This window comes from Xenopus laevis, chromosome 2L, assembly GCF_017654675.1.
Source record: "Xenopus laevis strain J_2021 chromosome 2L, Xenopus_laevis_v10.1, whole genome shotgun sequence".
Classification (NCBI taxonomy): domain Eukaryota; kingdom Metazoa; phylum Chordata; class Amphibia; order Anura; family Pipidae; genus Xenopus; species Xenopus laevis.
In genome coordinates, this window is record NC_054373.1 from 182202114 (window position 1) to 182225850 (window position 23737).

At 39.0% G+C, this 23737-nt stretch overlaps 3 protein-coding genes across 3 annotated transcripts; all 3 read left to right on the forward strand.

The window, feature by feature from the left end:
• The first annotated feature begins 1794 nt into the window (after nucleotides 1-1794).
• On the forward strand, nucleotides 1795-3327 carry LOC108705142 (olfactory receptor 2G6). Its single transcript, XM_018241941.2, has one exon. The coding sequence runs from the start codon at nucleotides 2304-2306 to the stop codon at nucleotides 3258-3260; it is 957 nt and encodes a 318-aa protein (XP_018097430.2). The 5' UTR covers nucleotides 1795-2303; the 3' UTR covers nucleotides 3261-3327.
• Nucleotides 3328-11123: 7796 nt separating this feature from the next.
• LOC108706012 (olfactory receptor 52D1) lies at nucleotides 11124-16005 on the forward strand. Its single transcript, XM_041582781.1, has 2 exons — nucleotides 11124-11449; nucleotides 13767-16005. Exon 2 carries the CDS (start codon nucleotides 13771-13773, stop codon nucleotides 14731-14733), a length of 963 nt encoding a protein of 320 aa, XP_041438715.1. The 5' UTR covers nucleotides 11124-11449; nucleotides 13767-13770; the 3' UTR covers nucleotides 14734-16005.
• A 4207-nt stretch (nucleotides 16006-20212) lies between these two features.
• Nucleotides 20213-21341, forward strand: LOC108705143 (putative gustatory receptor clone PTE03). Its single transcript, XM_018241942.2, has one exon. The coding sequence runs from the start codon at nucleotides 20409-20411 to the stop codon at nucleotides 21339-21341; it is 933 nt and encodes a 310-aa protein (XP_018097431.2). The 5' UTR covers nucleotides 20213-20408.
• Nucleotides 21342-23737: the final 2396 nt, after the last annotated feature.

The following is a 23737-nucleotide window of genomic DNA, read 5'->3' on the forward strand; positions in this document are numbered from 1 at the left end:
ATTTGCCTGGTGCTAATTTGCAGCGAATTTCCGCGTTTCGTCTCTGGCGAATACACTTGAGAAACTCCTGAGAAAATTCACCGGCATTCAAAAAGTCAGAAAAGTCGCTTGCCTCAAAACTATTGCCCGTCAACACTATTCGGAAGCCCATTGACTTTAATGTCAGCGTTAAAATTTACGCGGTTGTCAATTTTCAAGTTTCGCAAATTTTCCAGCGAATCAAAACTATCACTATTCTTTATATCATTTTCTCTCTTCTCCTTCACGGACCTGAGCATGCGGCCTTATAATTTATTCCATGAATTTATAATTATCGACCCCTTTTTCTATTTATTTATTATAATTCATTTGGGAATCAAATCTACTTACTATTTACTGCACAGCACTTTAGATCCCTGGTACTATTTATTTAGTTAATTGATGGATTCTTAAATGAATTGGCGCTTCGATTGAATTAAGTGATTGGCTTTTAATTAGAATTATTTATTACTTCAAGGAATTAATTGATATCCTCGCACTGCACTTTAGTTATAGAACTGAACTGTAAGCACTTGCACTTTATACACCAATTAGGTGGATCAATTAGTGTTTCTTGAAATAATCGATTTCCCAATTTTAAGCTACTATGGATGAATAGAGGAGTAAGAGTTGTGACGTGACTCATATGTTATAATAGGTCAAGTTTGCAGTTTCAGCCATCTGGTTGCTAGGGTCCAAATTCCCCTAACAACATGCACATATTTGAATAAGAGACTGGAATATAATATAATATAATAATAGGAAAGGTCCAAATTCAAGCCAAGCAATCGCTAAATAAACAAACACTGTAGAAATACCAAAAACATTTTATAAGACATTTTTCTGTGTTACTCTCATAGGTTTAGCGGCCACGGCTCACAAATGTGGCCGACTTCAGAAGCAAACAGAATACGCCCGGGCTCCATGGCCAGAACAACGAGAGCCCAGTGTGAGCTGCAATAGACGACTTTTTGACCTTTGTCAGGTTGTGGGAAATCTACAAGGCGAAAAACCCCTTTAGATATGAAACCCAATTTATTTTTTATTAAAACATCTGTACCAGTTATAAACTTGTTTAAAATCGTATATTACCCCCTCCTCTATGCCTTAGGCAGACAATTACCTTCACTTTAAATTCTGCACCTCTCAGATGTTACTGCCCCACATTCCCCCTTTCCCTCCTCACCATCTAATTTGTGTAGCCAGTGCATGGGCATCAGGGGCATCAGGGGCCCCATTGTGGCACATAAATATTTTGGCATGATGCAAAGCTTGGCTTAATAACAGAGTCCACAACATGGCGCCTGCCTGCTGTCTGTGGTTGTAAATTCCAAGACAAAAAAAAAACAAGATTGAAATAATTTTTATAGGGTAAGTGAAGTTTATTTTGCTTGACTTACATCATAAAATAGGATTTGGAATTATTTCTTAAGGCGACAGAACCCCTTTAAGAAGCAAATAAATGAGCTGGAGAGAGTGCAGAGACTAAGGGGGTTATTTATCAGATTTTATATCAACATTTTCTGCTACAAACTCCGATCAAATCAGCTCGGGTTTTCTACACTTATTTATTATTACATTTCCTGAAAATTTGCTTTGCAGGAAAAAATCAGATTTTCACGATTTTTGCAGATTTCTCACCAGGAAACTTATGTTTTTTTGCCCAAAAGCTACGAAAACTTCAGGGTATTGCACGAAACCCAGCGCACATCAAAAAATAATTGGGACTTCTCCTATTGACTTATAAGCAACCTCGACAGGTCTGAAATGCTGTATTTTCTGATATGGAATTTTCCATCCTCTGGTTTTAATAAAGTCTGAAAAATTCATGATTTTTTCAAATGTTAGATTTTATAAAAGAAAAAAAATCACAAATCTTTCAGGATTTTTGCATTCAGAGTTTAGTAAATAACCCCCTAAGTGCAACTAGACGGATAAATTGAATGGTAATGATGACTCTTTACAAATACATTAGAGGACTTTATAATTAGGTCATCTTTTTTTTTTGCCATAGGAAAGAACAAGATCCCCTCTTTTTGACTTGAGGATTTCTTTATGTACAGTAAGTTGAGAACATAATATAATGAAAACTGTGTATCCCAACATGCCCGTGTAATTGCACAGTTACTGAGGGGTAGTGGGGGTTGAAATTGGAACTTATTCCTACATCTTCACTAAGACATTTGAACATCTCATTATGTAGCTGCTTGCAGCACAAGATATCAGTTCACCGGTGTTGTATTTCTCGTATCTTTTAGGAAACCGCAGGAGAAAGAAAAGAAACAATGGAGAATTCTACTTCTTCCCACCCGGCAATGTTGACGTTGGGCTTTGGTGAAATGACATCAGTGAAATATCTGTACTGTTCTTTGGTTTTGATTGGCTACTCAGTCATTGTCATGTTAAACAGCGCTGTTATCACCGTTACCCTATTGAACGAGACGTTACAGAAGCCCATGTATATTTTCATTTCGGCCTTTTGTATAAATGGCCTGTACGGCAGCACTGCTTTCTTCCCCAGTGTCTTCATAAACCTTCTTAAAGAGGTACAAACCATTTCCTATGGGGCTTGCATACTACAGAACTTTGCTGTAAATACATATGGAGGGTCTGAGATGAGCATCCTGGTTGTGATGGCATTTGATCGCTATGTGAGTATCTGTCACCCCCTGAGATATAACAGTATCATGTCCTTGACAACTGTATTCCGACTCATTGGCACAGCCTGGTTGTATCCATTCATCTTGGTTTCTATACTGGTTCTATTAACTGTTAGGCTTCCTCTGTGCGGCTCAGTCATTCTCAAGATCTACTGTGACAATTGGTCGGTGGTAAGACTCTCCTGCATTGATACGGCAGTGAACAATACCTATGGAATGGTGTGTACTGTGGCCATGTTGGTGGTGATGCCCATCCTCATAGTCATCTCTTACATCGCTATTTTAAGAGTATGTGCCAAGTCTTCAAAGGATTTCAGGGTGAAAGCCTTACAGACCTGCGCTCCTCATCTTATTGCCCTTGCAACGTTTCTGGTCGATGTACTTTTTGAGATATTTCTCTACCGATACTCGCCTACAACTCTCCCTCATGCGCTGAGAGTTTTTATGTCAATACATTTTCTCGTGGTGCCTCCGCTTCTCAATCCTCTGATTTATGGTATGAAAATAAGAGAACTTAGAATTAAAATAATTCAACTTCTTCAGAGACAGCCCTTTGCTCTTAAGGGATCAATGCAACTGTAAAAGAGGAATTTACATCAGTTGTTAGAGTCATAAAATTGCCCACCAAATTCCTTTTAAATGAAATGACTTGGTAGGATTGCAGAAGAAGGAATGGATTATTTGGTGGTACAGAGTTTAACCTGAACCCTTTTGTTGCTTTTGGGGTGGTTGGAGCTGAATATTCATAGGTATTTAAAGTAATGTATGAACTTGACCCTGGTACCCTGGTTGGACCTAACCTGAAGTACAGGCTAATGGAGCAGAAGGATCTTAAATGATGAATTTTCTTATTGGACTGTCATGTTTTTTCTTTTATTAGAGAAAAGGGGTTTCTTATTGGGTCTAGAAAAAGGTTTTATAATGGTTTGTTAATAGCAGCACTAGTTCCGAGGGGCTTTAGTGCCATACTTTTCTTTTTTCAAAGATCAGCAATTTTGTGAAGACTACCAGGAGGAAGTAAAGAACATAAACATGAAGAGAAACCAAGAGAGCTGCCTGAGTACAGACTGAGTACTGCAGAACCACATGAATTGCATATGGCAGTCATGTACCACCAACCAACTTAATATGAGCAACCACTATCTTGTACCAGAAGACATAAGACTAAACTCATATACTGATCTTAAACTGATCTTAAAGGAGACATAGAGGATAAGGGAGGGGTGGGTGTGTCCTAAAGGTCCCTGTCAGAAGGATAGTAGGAGGGGACATGGTCAGCCCAGACCCACTCCCCCGATTGGCTGCCCCTTAAGAATTATGTGAGGCAACTTAGGTAATAAGATAATTATTGGCTCTCCTTTCAGGGAAAATTGTTTGTAAGAGGAAATATGAAACATCTTAAGGGTATTTTTATTAAAGTCCGAATGCCAAAAACTCTAAAAATTCCAGTTTTTTTTACTATGAAATCCAAAGATATCCAGGTTTTTGGGCAAAATCCAGAAAAATTGGATGTACAGATGCAGCCACTTTGGTTTGTCTGTTTGACACAGAATAACTAAACACAGATATCCCATTTATCTCATTTAACACAGAAAACTGCGTCACAACATCCCATCTAATTAAGGCATTCACCATTGTTCACAATGGTGCTTTGGTATGCTAATGGAAAGGTTAAATGCATTAAATGAGTTAAGATGACTTTAGATAACGCAGTTTCTTCAATTAACCATGAGTCATGACGCATTTATCTCACAAATCCAAGTGGCTTCATCTGTATAGTGTGGAAAATCCAAAAAATAAATTTTCACAATTTTCACAACGTTTTTTGCCGAACTGGAAAATTTTCGGGAAAATGTATTGATAAATAAGGGGAAATAACCTGTGTGGATTTGGTTGGAGTATATTTCAGAAAATAATTAGAAACATTCGAATTCTGAGAAATAACCGCCATAGCATCGCTAAAAAGGGACTATCCATGGGGATGTAAGACTGAGGAAATCCTGGAACATTCTTTAGTATATTGTCCAGTGGCGCAGACTTTGTTAAACTAATTAGGAAGAATCTTGGATATGAAGTTCTTATGCAATGTAACTTTTCAAGAAATGGCATATGGTATTTGTATAAGCATCATGAAAAAGAAACCATGTATATTATGTTTGCTATAATTAGATTCTATCTGTGGCAAATGAGATGCATAAAAGCCCTTGTTGAGGAAGGTTCAGTAGGGAGAACAATTCAAGTTATTTTACATGAGATTTCCTTTGTTTAAAATGCAGAAATTAGATTTGCAAAAAGTTAAGCAAAACATTGGAGGTTTGTAAATTTGTATTTGCAAAAAAAATGTATGTTATGTTTTCTATTTGAATAAGAATGTAAATACGTGCTTGTAAATTTGTAAGATTTTCCTTTAATTAAAAATACCTATGAGGTCAGCCTAGCTTTTAATTGGTTCCTGTCCTACAATATAGGATTAAGTGAATATCCTGAACTAAAGGATTTGCAGAAAGAGTTACAAGTTGCCAGTTAGAATAAAAATAACCATCAAACACTTTCCTGGTTTTCAATCTCCATGCAAATATATTAATTCTCCGTAACGCTACATTTAAAAATGCCGCACATTAAGGGGATTATTTACTAAAATCCGAATTTATCTCATAATTGAAATAAAAAAAAATTAGACCAAACTGCCATGCCCAACACTGACTTATTTATTATTGATAATATAACTCGGATCAGGAAAAAAACAAATAAATTAAAGCGAAAATTCAAATCGAATACTATTTTGCCCCAAAAAGCCTGACCAGATAAATTAGAGGTTTAGTAAATAACTCCCTAAGATTCTATACCGGCATACACAAAAGAACAGTGACTAGAGGAGGCACATTTATCAAAGGTCGAATTTCGAATTCATGTGAGTTTTTTCAAAACTCGGCTGGGGGGTTATTTAAGAAAAAAATAGAATATCTAAAACACTGACGAATCTTACCGATCTGAAAACTCTAATCAAGTTCAAATTGAATTAGACTAAACTCGATTCGAGTTTTTTCTTTTTCTCTGATGTAAGGAAGGCTACATACATCTCCGAATTGGTCACTGGACCTCTCCCATTGACTTGTGCATGAATTTGGCAGGTTTTAGGTGGTGAATAGTCAAATTCTTAAAGGGCCAGTGTATGATACATCTCGAAATTTGAATTCAAATTTTTAAAAAAAACTCGAATCAAATTTGTGTAATTCCCTAACTGAATTTGACAGTGTTGACCATAAAATTTTGTTAAGATTCAAATAAATTCAAATTTTCAATTCAACCCTTAATAAATCTGTCCTCAAAGGGCCGATTCACTAAGGGTCGAATATCGAGGGTTAATTAACCCTCGATATTCGACTAGTTCGAATATTGAAGTCGAAGGATTTAGCGCAGATAGTTCGATTGAATGATCGAAGGATAATTCCTTAGATCGAACGATAAAATCCTTCGAATCGAACGATTCGAAGGATTTTAATCCAACGATCGAAGGAATATCCTTCGATCAAAAAAAGTTAGGCAAGCCTATGGGGACCTTCCCCATAGGCTAAAATGGACTTCCGTAACTTTTAGATGGCGAACTAGGGGGTCGAAGTTTTTTTTAAAGAGACAGTACTTCGTCTATCAAATGGTCGAATAGTCGAACGATTTTTACTACGAATCTTTCGATTCGAAGTCGTAGTCCAAGGTCGAAGTAGCCCATTCGATGGTCGAAGTAGCCCAAAAAAAACTTCGAAATTCAAAGTTTCTTACCTTCGAATCCTTCACTCGAAGTTAGTGAATCGGCCCCCAAGTGTTGTTTGCAAGTGTTGTTGATCTTGAGATAGGAACAAATAAAAGAAAAATAATACTTATGAGAATGGGCTATTTTTAGCTATGTAACATTAATGGGCAAATTTTACTTAAAATGTCTTTAATCTGAGTTTTGTGAACTAAATTTTTTGAGATTTACTACTTTAAAAAAGGCAATATTAAAGTCACAAAATTTTTTTATCGACTGTTTATGAAAAACTGGAATGTAAAAATTAAATTGTGTCAATTTGCAGAATAATTTGTAAAGAAGGATCACAACAACATTCTACATACACATGAACATACAAGGAACGACTCTCTTTTGGACCTGTTGTGGTTATACAGTGGGGGGGCAGTAGATGTGATCTATTTGGATTTTGCCAAAGCGTTTGATACTGTGCCCCACAAACGACTGCTTTCTAAACAAAGGTCTGTTGGGCTTAATGAAGTCGTTTGCACATGGATAGGAAACTGGCTACAGGATCGGGTACAGAGGGTGGTTGTTAATGGGACATTCTCTACTTGGAGTAAGGTTCTTAGTGGGGTCCCCCAGGGGTCTGTATTGAGCCCACTTTTATTTGACTTGTTCATTAATGACATAGGGGAGGGTGTTGTAAGTAATGTATCAGTGTTTGCAGATGACAAAAAATTATCAGCCCAATTAATTCCATCCAGGATGTGGCACTTGCAACAGGATCTTGACAAACTGGCAATCTGGGCAGCTAAGTGGCAAATGAGATTCAATGTTGATAAATGTAAAGTCCTGCACCTGGGATGTAAAAATATCCACTTATACCCTTAATGGGACTGCACTAGGCAAATCCATAATGGAGACGGAGCTTGGAGTCCTTGTAGATGATAAACTTGTCTGTAGCAAGCAATGCCAGTCAGCAGCATCAAGGGCAAAAAAGGTCTTGAGTTGTATTAAATGGGGCATAGAGTCACGGGAGGAGGGGGTCCCACTGTATAGAGCACTGGTAAGGCCCCATCTAGAATATGCCGTCCAGTTTTGGTCTCCATCACTCAAACAGGACATTATTGTATTAGAGAGGGTACAGAGAAGGGCAACTAAGCTGGTAAAGGGAAAATCTTAGCTATGAGGAAAGACTGGCCAAATTGGGGATGTTCACTCTGGAGAAGAGGCGCTTAAGGGGTGATATGATAACTATGTATAAATATATAAGGGGATCATATAATAATCTCTCTAATGATTTATTTACCAGTAGGTCTTTCCAGTTGACACAAGGTCACCCATTCCGATTAGAAGAAAAGAGGTTCCAGCTAAATATTGGGAAGGGGTTTGTTACAGTGAGAGCTGTGAAGATGTGGAATTGTCTCCCTGAATCAGTGGTACAGGCTGATACATTAGATAGGTACAAGAAGGGCTTGGATGGTGTTTAGCAAGTGAGGGAATACAGGGTTATGGGAGATAGCTCATAGTACAAGTTGATCCAGGGACTAGTCCGATTGCATTTTAGAGTCAGGAAGGGATTTTTCCCCCTATGAGGCAAATTGGAGAGGCTTCAGATGGGTTTTTTGCTTTCCTCTGGATCAACTGGCAGATAGGTAGTTAATAAAAAAAAAAAAGGTTGAACTCGATGGACATGTGTCTTTTTTCAACCTTACTTACGTTAGTTACTATGTAGAAGTGTTGGTTGAGGTAGGTAAGAAAAGTTGTGCTTTTAAGGTATTCAGGTTATCTGGGACAACTGAAACTTTGTTAGGTACCAATAAATCATGCAAAAAAAAAAAAACAGACAAGCTAAAATTGATGTGGAAAATGGCATTGCAGAGAGGAGCAAAATGAATCCATAATTATTTTTTTATTATGGAAATAGTAAAAAAAATTAAGCAGGAAGGGATGGGAGACTTATTATCAGACTGGGTGCAGTTGGTCAGTAAATACAGAGACTCAGGACTCATCGAGATCTGGCATAGTGCTGAGAGATTGGCAAATTGCTAATGTGGTAATTCAAAAAGGGATCCCGTTCTCAGTCTCAAAACTATAGGCCGGTTAGTCTGACGTCAGTGGTAGGAAAGCTTTTCCAATTGGTATTAAGGGATAGGATACTTGACTTCATAGCAAATCATAATAGTATGAGTTTGTGCCAGCATGGTTTTATGCGTAATAGATCTTGCCAGGCTAATTGAATTACCTTTTATGAGAAGGTAAGCAGGGACCTTGATTCTGGGGATGGCAGTGGATGTGATTTACTTGTACTTTGCTAAAGCATTTGATACAGTGCCACACAGAAGGTAACTGGAATTTTACCTTCAAATCAAAGTCGAAGCAAATTCAAAGTCATAGTATCCTATCCAATGGTCAAAGTATTCAAAAAATTACTAAGAATTTCTAATTTTTTAACTTCGAATTCACTTCGACCCTTGATAAATCTGCCCCTAAGTGCAACTAAACTGGTTAGAGGGAGGGAAGAGTTAAATTATGAGTGGAGACTGTCAAGGTTGGGGTTGTTTTCTTTGGAAAAAAGGCGCTTGTGAGGGGACATGATTACACTTTACAAGTACATTAGAGAACATTATAGACAAATAGCAGGGGACCTTTTTACCCGTAACTTTGTAACATTATTCTGTTAATTTTTAAAAATTTGAATGTAAATTAAAACTTTGAAAAACCAAATAGCTTGAATGTTGAATATATGTCTCTTCACAACTTCTATAGAAATTTTACAGGTCTAGCCACCAAATATTCTCAATGGAATTTTTTTTAATATTTTTCGTGATTGATAAGTCCTAAATCTGAATTTCAAAAAAATTTGGATCTGAAAAAAAAAAAAATTTATTTTAAGAGCAAGGTGAGCAAATTGATTACCTTGATGGTATTGGACGCCCTGAGTGTTTAGCATGACTCCTGCATATGCTCAATTTAGGAGTTTAGGTCTGGCCAAATCTTTTATGAAGGACCCCAAAATAGTGGATTTGGTGTATCCCTATCAATAGTAAAGTAAAATGGACATTCATTCAAGTAAACAGGACAGAACCAGCCATCCCTGTTTGGGTTTGAGGCTACAAGTTGCTAAACATTAATTCAGGGGTTCAGGAGTATATCTCATGTGATTTGTATAAACCATGGGCAGGGATTTGGCATAATGAATGGTGTGGATTGGATGGACTACTATGCAAGTGTAGGGAGTTTTTTTATATTGGATCCCACGTTTACTTGTTGGCAGGGCCTACTGCCCAGGGACTCAGGTGATTGGTTACAGTTCCCTCTGAGGTCGGGCCATACATGGGGCTATATACGAACAGGAGGACGGCACTCTGGTAAAAAACAGGTTTTTATTGTTGAGTACTGCAAAGGTACATAAGCCTTACGCGTTTCGGGAACACCTTCCCTTAATCATAGGCATACTGTCAGGTCACTGATCAGTCTGTCCACTGGCCAAACAGATATCACTTGTGCAATTTGATGATCCATGTTTAGTGATGGGTGAATTTATTATCCTGGCATGGATTTGCGGCGAATTTCCGCACTTTGCCACCGGCGAATTGTTTTGCAAAACTGCTGTGAAAATTCGCTGGTGAAAAAATTGGCTGTGACAAAAAAGTCACTCATGTAAAAAATTTCACAGTTTTCGAATTTTTTTCGGCAAATCGAAACGGGACAGATTCGCCCATCGCTATTCATGTTGCTAAATAGTATTGTACCCTGATTTGCAGGGAGTAAAAAGAAACTGCTGCCGACTACGACCTTCGACTTCGAATCGAACGATTCGAACTAAAAATCGTTCGACTATTCGACCATTCGATAGTCGAAGTACTGTCTCTTTAAATATTTCTTCGACCCCCTACCGGTAAAACCTACCGAGGCCAATGTTAGCCTATGGGGAAGGCTTCATAGGCTTCCTAACAATTTCCTGATCGAAGGAATATCCTTCGATCGATGGATTCAAATCCTTTGAATCGTTCGATCCAAAGGATTTAATCGTTCAATCGAACGATTATTCCTTCGATCGTTCGATTGTAGGAATATCGCGAAATCCTTTGACTTCGATATTAGAAGTCGAAGGATTTTACTTCGACGGTCGAATATCGAGGGTTAATTAACCCTCAATATTCGACCCTAGGTAAATGTGCCCTATGTGTTTTAGAGCCTTTGACTTAGGGGGTTATTTATCAAAGTCTGAATTTATCTCAGTATTTTCTGCTACAAACTCTGATCAAATCCACTCAAGTTTTTTACGCTTATTTATTATTAAATTTTTTCGAAAATTTGCTTTGAGGGAAAAAAAATCAGATTTTCACAATTTTTTTCGGATTTTTCATCCGATTTTCACAGGGTTTTTTTTATTTTTCACCCAAAAACTCAGATTTTTGCCCGGAAACCCAGCACACATCAAAAAAATCATTGGGACTTCTCTCCCATTGACTTATTTGCAACCTCGACAGGTCTGAGATGCCGGATTTTCTGATCCTTGGCGTTTTATAAATTCTGAAAAATTTCAAATTTTATAAAAAAAAAAAAAAAATGTGTGTCTGCTCTACAAACCCTTGGTTTGAACCTATCTGTATATCCCCCAGTTATATATGGGAAGGTTTTATTTGACAATTGTGCCCTTTGTAAGTTATTCATTACACAGGGATCCATCCCATTGAGTCCAGTGAGACACACACCCATGTTTAATTGTCACCGGCCTCCATTGCTCATTATATGAATAACAAACAAGGTTCAATGAGTCTCAACATAAATATTTTTAATGGAAACTATACTGAGACAATTATCCAGGTGTAATTCCCTGTGTGACTGGGATCCAATTCAATCATCACTTAATGAGCAGCATGGAAATCCCACCCACGTTGATCTGTGCTTTGTATTGATTGGCTCATCATTTCCTTCAATGCAACAGAAAAGAGATAAAAACCTGAAAATCCCATCTGTGGGCGAGAAGAACGAGGACCAGTCTGCTGCTTACTCTGACCCTCGGCATTTCTACTCTGTGAGTATGTCATAGTTACTCTTATGTCTTAGTTACTCTTATGTCTTAATTACTCTTATGTCTTAGTTATTCTTATGTCTTAGTTACTCTTATGTCTTAGTTACTCTTATGTCTTAGTTATTCTTATGTCTTAGTTACTCTTATGTCTTAATTACTCTTATGTCTTAGTTATTCTTATGTCTTAGTTACTCTTATGTCTTAGTTACTCTTATGTCTTAGTTATTCTTATGTCTTAGTTACTCTTATGTCTTAGTTACTCTTATGTCTTAGTTATTCTTATGTCTTAGTTACTCTTATGTCTTAGTTACTCTTATGTCTTAGTTATTCTTATGTCTTAGTTACTCTTATGTCTTAGTTACTCTTATTTCTTAGTTACTCTTATGTCTTAGTTACTCTTATGTCTTAGTTACTCTTATGTCTTAGTTACTCTTATGTCTTAGTTACTCTTATGTCTTAGTTACTCTTATGTCTTAGTTACTCATTCTTCTGCGGTGGGAGCTTTTTATACACCAGAAAGAGCAGCAATGAGAAATGGAGATGACAGTAAAGGGCTTGTTTAACTTTAAATTAACATTTATGTAGAGAGTGATATTCTGAGACAATTTGCAATTGGTTTTCATTTTTTATTATTTGTGTTTGTTTGAGTTTTTTAGCTTATTTTAAATAAGAGACTGGAATATGAATAGGAGAGGCCTGAATGTGTAGCCTTACAGAGCATTTGTTTTTAGATCACCCCAAAAAACAAGTTGACCCAAGTTGGAAGCGTCGAAAGAAGAAGGCAAAAGCTACAAAATATATTTGTAGCCTTACAGAGCATTTGTTTTTTTATATGGGGTCAGTGACCCCCCCCCATTTGAAAGCTGGAAAGAGTCAGAAGAAGAAGGCAAATAATTCAAAGAAAGAAAAAATTAAGGCCAATTGAAAAGTTGTTTAGAATTTGACTTTCTATAACACACTAAACATAATCTATCATGTCATGTCAAGTGAATGGAGCTATTTATTGCCATTTGTACAACAATTACATAGGAATTTCTTATGCAGCATAGGGCAAAGGTGAATCACCCCTTTAATTAAGTAGCATACAGGCTGCACAGTTCAGATATACAGTATTTTCTATGTAGGAGCAGGTAGAGTAGGTGTTTGATAATGATCCAATGTGGTGTTTGACTTCAGGTTCAATATGCAGCAGAGACAAGTCTGACATAACTAATACACTGCAGATACACAGAGGCACATTTTGTTTTGTTATTGCGATATCCACATCATACACATTGTAAGCGCTTTACCTGCTTCTCACACAACATCCTCTCTATTGAGCAACAGACCCTCAACCACTGGACTCAGTGTGTCTCAAATCTCTATTTGTGTAGGTGTAAATGGACCGAACATGTGGCTGGACCCCTGTGCAAATGTCCCCGTTATTATAATAGAACAACCCCTCAGTGACTTCTAATATCCTTATCATTTACAGTAGGGGGTACATTATCCCTTATAATACATGAGTGATACTCAGAGTTCCCTGTATAACTCAGCCTGCAGCCTTGTGTCTTTATATGGTCACAGAACAGCCCCTCAGTGACTTCTAATATCCTTATCATTTACAGTAGGGGGTACATTATCCCTTATAATACATGAGTGATACTCAGAGTTCCCTGTATAACTCAGCCTGCAGCCTTGTGTCTTTATATGGTCACAGAACAACCCCTCAGTGACTTCTAATATCCTTATCATTTACAGTAGGGGGTACATTATCCCTTATAATACATGAGTGATACTCAGAGTTCCCTTTATAACTCAGCCTGCAGCCTTGTGTCTTTATATGGTCACAGAACAACCCCTCAGTGACTTCTAATATCCTTATAATTTACAGTAGGGGGTACATTATCCCTTATAATACATGAGTGATACTCAGAGTTCCCTGTATAACTCAGCCTGCAGCCTTGTGCCTTTATATGGTCACAGAACAACCCCTCAGTGACTTCTAATATCCTTATCATTTACAGTAGGGGGTACATTATCCCTTATAATACATGAGTGATACTCAGAGTTCCCTGTATAACTCAGCCTGCAGCCTTGTGTCTTTATATGGTCACAGAACCCCTCAATGACTTCTAATATCCTTATCATTTACAGTAGGGGGTACATTATCCATTATAATACACTAAATGCATTATACCATGGTGTTTGGTTAATTCTTTAAAATGCGGTGACCTGATGTTGCTTCTAATCGTTTTTGTGAAATTAATTGTAATTTAAGAACAACATGAATTCATTCAATCCTTTAATGATAAAATAACTGTTCTTTTATTCCCTATAGGAAGATGAATACAATGTTAAATGTAACATCAGCACATCCTGAGTTTCTGACCCTTGGATTTGGGGAACTTAATTCAACAAAATATATTTTCAGTTTATTAGTGTTTGTAGGCTTTTTGCTGACCATCTTGTTGAACAGCCTCGTGGTCGCGGCCGTGGCCCTGCACCGGAGTTTACAGGAGCCCGTGTACATGTTCATCTGTGCATTGTCTATTAATGGAATATATGGAAGTATTGCCTTCTACCCGGGTATTTTTGTAACTTTACTGTATCAAGTCCAAAAAATCTCCTATGGAGGTTGCTTGGCACAAGTCTTTTTTATTCATACCTATGGATGCTTTGAGTTGGCCACACTAGCGGGCATGGCGATTGACCGTTATATCTGTATCTGCAACCCGCTGAGATACAACAGCCTCATGTCCCACGCTACAGTTTTCAAAATAATTGCAGTAGGTTGGCTGAATTCCATTACAGTTATCGCCATAAATCTTGCATTGACTTACAGACTTCCGCTGTGTGACACGGTCATACTAAAGATCTACTGTGACAACTGGTCCGTAGTCAGACTCTCTTGCATTGATACCACCGTGAACAATATTTTTGGAAATTTTGTTTCCACCAGTGTCATTTATGTCCCTATATTAATAATCATATTCTCCTATGTTGAGATTCTAAGAGTTTGTGTCCAATCTTCAAAAGAGGTCATCTCCAAAGCGTTGCAGACCTGTAGCCCTCAACTGATCATTTCAATCAACTTTGTGACTGGGGCCCTCTTTGATATATTTCTCTACAGGTACATGCCCACCAGCATTCCATATCAGATAAGGCTCTTCGTGTCATTGGAGTTCCTTGTTATATCCCCCATTCTTAATTCTTTTATTTATGGGTTGAAAATGAAGGAAATGAGGTCAAGGATATTTAAGCTTCTTCATTTGGAGACCAGTAAAGTTCATGAAATCCGCAAGTAGGAACAGAAGGAATTGGCAATTTACTCATGTTTCAAGGAATTATAGGGATGCAGTGAATAACTATTCCTAATTTAGTTCCCCAAAGTAAACATGGAATGGAATCTACCTGTCAGTAAATGTTTACTTAGGGTAGAAATGTGGAATATGTAGGAGGGTCACTCATGTATTGTATGCATGAGGTCAGGTGTTTAAAGGGAAAGGGATTAATCACAATTAGTATGTCGAAGGTATAGCCTAAATAAATATCCAGAGCCATCAGGCCCAAGTAAAAACTTACATCAGGGACAGTGACCCTGAGAATTGGATATGAGCAGTTCTAGGGTTACATACTAATTTGAGGTGTTCTATAAGCTCAGGAGTTCAATGTTCCACCAAGGATAGTGAGAGTGGTTAGTATTTCCATGATACCCACCAACCAAAGAGTTCCAGGGTTAGGTAGGCCTTCTTGAAGATATACCCTGCAACTAATGAAGATAGCATTGTGTGTTAATACTGCAGTCAACTGTAGCTTTGAACCTGAATGTAGCTTTGTATTTGCCAATTCCTATTCTTCCAGTATGTGCAAGGTCTCAGCTTTGAAGATATGGGCATAGAATGTAGCCCATGTTCTGCTGGAGTAAGTGTAATGCAGTGGTTCCCAGACTAGGGCTATGAATTGAAAGGAATGGCAATTTGCTCTCAAAGCACTCCAGGAGTATACACCCGAGTCCAGCTTGCAGGATGATTAAGGTGAGATATGGGCTTTTGATCCTGAATGATGATAGCAGTTCAGTGCCATAAAAGACACTATGACTGTTATTTTGTCTTCCTTCTATATATTTCCTATGAGCACCACTGGAACATTCTAGAGAAACTTCATGATTTGTGTCCTAGGAGCTCTCATGCGGGCTAAGAACTACCGCTAGGAGACTTTCTATTTATCTGGGCTGCGGTTTACTCATCCTCATTTTATCTTTTGACTACTGAATGGTGGGTCAATGACATGCAACTTTGGAAAGGTTCTCAATCATTTTGATTCTAGATTCAGCTATGGTACCATCCAATATCATACGGACAGATGAATTGACTCCTGATACTGAACCTACTGTGTGTGTGTGACTGTGATAGGTACCTTAGATTGTAAGCTCCACTGGGGCAGGACCTGATGGGAATGTGATAGGGACCTTAGATTGTGAGTTCACTGGGGCAGGGACTGATGAATAATGCTTGCAAAGGGCTGAAGAACTGTGCCAGCACTATATGGATAATATAATAAACAAATGAATAAAAATATGACATTTCAGCTGATCATAATGCCGTACATAATGAATACATGTGCTTCATATTTTGCATGGACTTCTGGAATCACATGATGGACCATTCCCATGTAGACTTCTATAACATGTGTTTCATAAATTCATAGTAGTTGAGTTAAAAGACCTCTAAAACACGTGTCAGGTACAACTTTTGCCCAAGAGTTTGGTCAACACTATGGATAATACTGGATGGTTCTTTGTAGACAATAATAATCAGCCAATGATTGCACACCATAGTGTAACTATGCCAACTGTCAATGTTACTCATTTGAAATACTCCCTGAAGAAGTTACCAATATATAAGGAAATATGTTGGGAAGAGTTGACCACCTAGATGAGATGCTAGGCTTGCTTATGGCAATGCTTAAACACACACCTAAAGATTTTTAAAGAAAGAACCAGGTCCTAATAACAGGATCAGGATAACTTAAAGGAGAACTAAACCCTAAAACTGAATATGGTAAAAAATGGCATATTTTATATAGTGAACTTATTGCACCAGCCTAAAGTTTCAGCTTGTCAATAGCAGCAATGATCCAGGACTTGTCACAGGGGGTCACCATCTTGGAAAGTGTCTGTGACACTCACATGCTCAGTGGGCTCTGATTGGCTGTTGAGAAGCTAAGCTTAGGGCTCGTCACTAATTATCCAGCAGAAAATGAGCTTCACTGTAATATAAGCTGATGCTACAGGTTTGCTGATTATTCAATTCTGATGCTAATTGCACTGGTTTCTGTGCTGTCATGTAGTAATTATCTGTATTAATTACTAATCAGCCTTATATTGTGACATTTCTATTCTATGTGTACTGTATATTGTGAATGGCTCCCTAAGCTCAGTAAGTGACAGCAGCACAGAGCATGTGCAGTGAATCAGCAGAAAAGAAGATGGGGAGCTACTGGGGCATCTTTGGAGACACAGATCTTTACTGCTAAAGGGCTGTGGTTGCCTTGGGCTGGTACAGAAGGCCAAAATAAAATGTATAACATTTCTAGTTACTTCTTTAGTTCAGCTTTAGTTCTCCTTTATGAATAAAAAAAAGAATGGTCCATTCATTGGCCCTTAAACCTAAACCTTTGGATTACAATGGGAAATTGTGGAAATCAGTTGGGATAGGATTAATGCTTCATTGAGTCGCTTATGGGGTTTTCTAACCTCCTAGATATATCTAGATATATCTAACTAAAAGCAAGCCAGACCAGATATATATATATATCTGAGCGGAAACACACTTTTTATACAGGTGTGGGTATACAACAGTGATTGAAAATAAAAATCAAAAATAATAAATGTTCCTTTATGTCACAGTTGGCATATTATAGGCAGGAGCCTGGAGGGGGCATAGCACTGACCCAAACGTACTGCTGCTACCCAGGCTCATGATAAAGTATGGACAGTCCATGGGGTTTATTTATCAAAAAGTGAAGTTAGAAATCTCTGCAAATCGCTAGAGTGAAATTCCACCACTCTCCATTAATTTCTATGGGATTTTTAAAAGAGTATTTAACAATGGGCGAAAGTGAAAGTTCAGTGTTTGATAAATATGCCTTTCGAAATGAATGGAGAGTGGCAGAATTTCACTCTAGCGATTTGTGGAGATTTCTAACTTCACTCTTTCATAAATATACCCCCATGTGTCAAGTTTGGTATCCCAAAGCCCGGAACAAACGCCAAGGTCCTGGTAATGGCTCATGCTTCTGCCTATAACATATACCTTTAACGTCAGGAAGACTCCTGCGCTACTGGGATGCCGCCAGGTCTTAAAGTGAGAGAACCAAGGTCTGGGCAGATAAGGGAACCAGAATGTGTGACAGTAGGAACGGGGTAAGTAAGTAAGCGTAGTCATGAAATACACCAAGGTCAATAACCAGTCAGCACAGTACAGAATCTGAATCCAAAAGAGTAGTCAGTAACAGGCAAAGGTCAGTTCAGGCATTGATAAAGTGGTGGTCAAGGACAGGCAGAGGCCAAGGAACAAAGGGGCAAATTCACTAAGACGCGAAGCGCCGAACGCTAGCGTTAGTTCGCTAGCATTTGGCATTTTCGTTACTGCGCAAATTCACTAACGCACGCTGGCGTAGTTTCGCTAGTGTTACTTCGCACCCTTACGCCTGGCGAATTTTCGCTAGCGAAGTAACTACGCAAATTCACTAACGCGCGCAGTGTAGTGAACGCTACCTTTTACGCTAGACTTCCTTCGCCACCTCAGACCTGGCGAAGCGCAATAGAGTAGATAGGGATTGCTTCAAAAAAAGTCAAAATTTTTTCTAAGTCCCAAAAAACGCTGGCGTGTTTTCTACATGATGGGTGATAGGCTGAAAAAGATCGAAAAAATTTTTGGGGCTCCCCTCCTTCCCCCCTACATTTCCTGACTCATGGCAACTTACCTAGACAGTGGGCACATGTGTAGGGCAAAATCAAATTTTTATTTGATGTTTTGAAGCTTTTCTAGCCATTTGTAGTGCTGATACGTGTTCCTCCATTGAAATTTGAATTTCGCGCCGTATGCAAATTAGCCTTCGCTAGCGTAACTTCGCTTTACATAGCGAATCAACGCTAGCGCAACTTTGCAAACTTACGCTACCCCTGTGCGCAACTTCAGATTTTAGTGAATTTGCGGAGCGCTGGCGACAATTCGCCTGGCGAAGTGCGGCGAAGTTGCGCCTGGCGCAACTTCGATTCTTAGTGAATTTGCCCCAAAGAATCCGATTAGAAGGGCATCCAAGAACGATCTAGAATAGACTTACATTGGGCAATGAAAAAATGGACAAGGTGCCTTTAACTAATTGAATTTCATGCCAAGCAGAATGACATCAGACGCCACAAGCCGAATAAAAGGACAAATGCACCAAAACACGATCTCGACTAAATGGAAGAATGCGTGTGTCCCGCGAGCAGAGCAGCAGGCATCCCTGCCGCCCCACTAGATCACCAGGTATCGTTGCAGCATGTCTTCTTTATAACTCAACAATGCCTCCATAGAACCCATAACACCCCCCCCATACCATTCATCATTCCTTGCAGAGACCTGTAGCTAACATGAAGCATTGGTTTGCTCTACAGGGAATTATAGAAAGTAAAGTGGTACGTCCTCCTCATACAGCATAATAGAGGGATATTGGAGCTGACTCCAGGGACAGGGAAATATACATAGAAGTAGATTGGCAGAAACAATGATATTACATAAAAATGTAAGGACTAAGCTAAGAGGTGATAGTGGTGCACACGTGAGAACATTATAAGGGAAAACACCTCTCGGGTCTTAGGACTTGGGTGACCATCCCTGTTCCACTTTTAAGCAATGAGGATTTATCCTCTCTGTTCCACACATTTGCTAAATATATCTTTTTAGGATCAGTCTCCTTAACCCCAACACTGATAAGCCCAATGCCAAATGTCTTTTTCGGGCACATATTTAACAAAATTACATGAGTGCTACATAGAATAGAGCCTTTTTGTGCTCCGTGACATCATGTCTAAAATGATATGTCTGAATCAAACAGCAGAAATAACATTTAAATAATGAGGCAAATGATTCCCTGAAGATTAAAATAAACAAACAACATCATAATGATACTAATCATTGCAGGTGATGGACTCCCATGGCATAATCAAGATTGGTATAAAAAGAGTCCTACAATGCTACAAACATCAGCAGTAAGAACGGATTCCCAGGGTGAGTAGGTGACCTTTGCAGATGGAATACAATTATTGTTTTGTCTCGTTCCTTATCTCCTGGAAGCATAGCTGCTAACAGGTTCCAGGGAAGAGAGCCTTGTGCCATGTGAATCCACATCATGGACACAGAGACTTGGAAAATCATGCCGGGATTAATATCAGTGCCACATTCATGAATTCATTGTTTGATGTTTTAATTGGGTGGTAAAGGGATAAAATGTTACCCAATAGTTTAGGCAAGAACAAGTATCCAGGAGAGATAAGTCTAAAGCAACTGGACTTGTTGAGTCATCTTGACAAGGGTTCACCACTCATCCAAGTGGCTTTACCACCTACATGTCTCCCGCAACCTTAAACATAATCTAAACTTTATGTGATCAGAGGCAGCATCATGGATATACAAATGGGTGGAAGAGATAGCAGGCTGTCTAAGTTTTACATGGGACACTACAAACTATATTACTATGCAAAGCATGTCTGTGCATGTGTCTCTGGTTTGATAAGTCTTCTTCGCCATTATCAAGAGGTTCAGGGGACTGTTGTTGAATGATACGTTTTGAGCACCTGTTTGTCACCTATGAAGGAGCCTAAAAACTTTGAGTGAAGCTGGTATCAGCTCCGTAGGATCCAATGTGTGGCAGAACTCTTATGAGTGATAAACTCTAAACTGATTTATATTTTTTCCTCAACACAGAAACAATTATGCAAAATTCCACATACTTCAGCCCTTCTGTGATGACCCTTGGTTTTGGAGAATTGACCTCAATGAGATATATGTACTTGACCTTGGTGGTATGGGGATACCTCTCAACTGTACTATCCAACGTTTCAGTCATTGTTTTGATCATTTTACATAAGGAATTACAGGAGCCCATGTATATCTTCATATGTGCTTTGTGTTTCAATGGACTTTATGGCAGCCTTGCCTTCTACCCCAGTCTTTTCATAAATCTACTTCAGAAAGTCCAAACCATTTCCTACAGCAGCTGCATACTACAAGTGTTTGCCATTCATACCTATGGAGGGTGCGAGATGACCTTGCTGGCTGTCATGGCGTTGGATCGCTATGTTTGCATCTGTAATCCTCTGAGATATAACAGTATCATGTCTTCAGCCATGGTGTATAAACTCATTTTAGCTGCATGGTCCTACTCATTCATCCATATGACTATATCTATTATGCTCACAGTCAGGCTTCCACTCTGTGACTCGGCCATTCTGAAGATCTACTGTGACAACTGGTCAGTGGTGAGACTCTCCTGCATAGATACCACCTTGAACAACATATTTGGCATGGTGGGTATAATTACATTGATGGGGGTGATGCCATCCCTCGTCTTTATCTCCTACATAGCAATTCTGAGAGCATGTGTGAAGTCTTCAAAGGACTTCAGAGCCAAAGCCTTAAAGACCTGCGCCCCTCACCTCATTACTATTACAAACTTCATCATTGACGTGCTCTTTGAGCTATTCCTCTACCGTTTCACACCGACTGCCATACCTTATGCGCTGAGGGTCTTCATGTCGGTGCATTTTCTTGTGGCGCCACCACTTCTTAACCCTCTGATTTACGGTTTAAAATTAACGGAAATTAGGATCAAAATAATCCAGCAGGTTAAAGGGCATTTTAGATAATATAAAGGCAATAGGTCATGAGAATTCCAGTGCAGAAAAATAACAAGGACAGTGGAACTTTTTATATAATCAGTTCTCCATAGGAAACCTTCTGAAATGTTTCACCACTTTCCATCTGCCTAGTATAGATTGTTACCAATATATAAAATTTCAAGGACAAATACAGACTAATCCATATGAGAACCTGCCATCCCCTCAGTTACACATTGCCCCTGTTTGAAAGACCTAAAAATATGTCAGTTAGATGGGTCCTTGATCCACCTCCCCTATAGATGTAGGGTTGTCCATTTTTAATGATTCACTAAACATGTTGAGGTTCTCATTGCAGGTTGAGGAGGTTCCATGATTTCAACAACCTGTCTAAGTTATATATTTGTTTCCACCCTCATTCTAGTGTATCATATCTTCCAAGACTGCCCTACGAAGAAACTGGTAGAAGGAGTTTCTGTGGATACGTTAAAGGAGTTTAGCACTTAGAGTTGCCAAATGTTAGGCACCCCCAAGTGAATGTATTTACTTACCTGAACACCCGGGCCGGTGCTCCTATCAGCAGAGAACTGCACCGGCACGGGGTTATTCCGGGGAGCACCACAGATCGCTCTGCTTCCAGTTTCTTCTTTCTTCGTGAGGCTACGCACATGCATTAAAGTGAAAAACTTTAACTAAAAAGTTGACTTTTTCATTCTACTGCGCATGCGTTGGCACCTGGAAATTTGAAGAAAGAAGAAGCCAGAAGAGGATCGCTCCGTGGTGCTCGCTGGTGCAGGTGCAGTTTTCTGCTGATAGTAGCACCGCCTTGGGTTTCAGGTAAGTAAATACATTCACTTGGATGTGCCTTACATTTGGCACCCGCAAGTGCTAAACGAATTTCCTTTTCCTTTAAGGCCTTCCACCCTCACTCACTGCTACCTCATGTTGAACTATAAATACTTATTGCTGATTGGTTACTATAGGCCACTTCTTTTTCAGCTTGGGATAGCAGGAGGAAACAATATACCCCACAAGACATAGACACACCTTGACCCACCAGATTTGAAAAGGCTCATCTATTATTACGCAAGAGATGAATCTTGTTTTCTCACATCAGCAGCTGAATTAATTGGGGGGATTTTTTACTTTTACTAAACCAACATTAATATGAATTGCTTTCTGTGTTTCAGCTTGTTGCTTTAGCCAAAGGTAACCAAGAAACTAATGAATTTTGTGGGAATTTCCTGCAATTAATAAGGTGCTACGTACTAGTCAATAACAGTAAATGTAAAATGTAAATAAGCAAGGTCCATATTTGTCTGTTTTATATTCTGCTTGGAATTTTGGAATCACACGATGGATCTTTCCCATGTGGGCTTCTATAAAATGTGTTTCATAAATTCAACACCTCTTAAAAGTTAAAAGACCTGTAAAACACGTGTCTATCAAGTTCAACTTTTGCCCAAGTGTTTAGTCTACACCATGGATAATACTGGATGGTGCTTTTTAGAGCTTCCCTTTCTGTCTGCTTAAAAGGCATTTTCGTTTGCTCTATAAATGGCCAGGGTCCTTATAGCAGGATCAGTATAACTTAAGGCTAAAACAGGGATACTGGCTGGTCCATTCATTGGTCCCTAAGCCTTTTGATTACAATGGAAACCTGTGGAAATCAGTTGGGATAGGATCAATGCTTCAGTGAGTCGCCTTACAGGGTTCTAACCTCCCAGATTTATTTTATGAAAAGCAAGCGAGACTGGCTATATATCAAGAGAGGAAACACACGTTTTTATACAGGTGTGTGTATACAACAAGTGATTGAGAATAACAATTAAAAAAACAATGAATGAATAAATGTTTCATTATGACACATTATAGACAGTAGCCTGGAGGGGCATGGCACTGACCCAAACACATTGCCGCCATCCAGGCTCCTGATAAAGCATGGACTGTCCATGTGTCATGTTCCGTATCCCAAAGCCCATAACAAACGCCATGGTCCCGGTAATGGCTCACGCTTCTGCCCATAACAGCCACCTTTCACGTCAGGAGAAGCCCTACACTACTGGGATGCCTCCAGGCCTTCAAGTGAGAGAACCAAGGTGAGAGTTCTGGGCAGGTCATGGAACACACCAAAGTTAATAACCATTCAGCGCAGTACAGAATCAGAATCCAGAAGAGTAGCCAGTAAGGGGCAAAGGCAAGTTCAGGGGAGCCGAATAAAAAGATATGTGCGATATGAATGAGAGTAAACAGTAGAGATGTCGCGAACTGTTCGCCGGCGAACTTGTTCGCGCGAACATCGGGTGTTCGCGCTCGCCGGAAGTTCGCGAACGTCGCGCGACGTTCGCCATTTTGGGTTCGCCATTGTTGGCGCTTTTTTTTGCCCTCTCACCCCAGACCAGCAGGTACATGGCAGCCAATCAGGA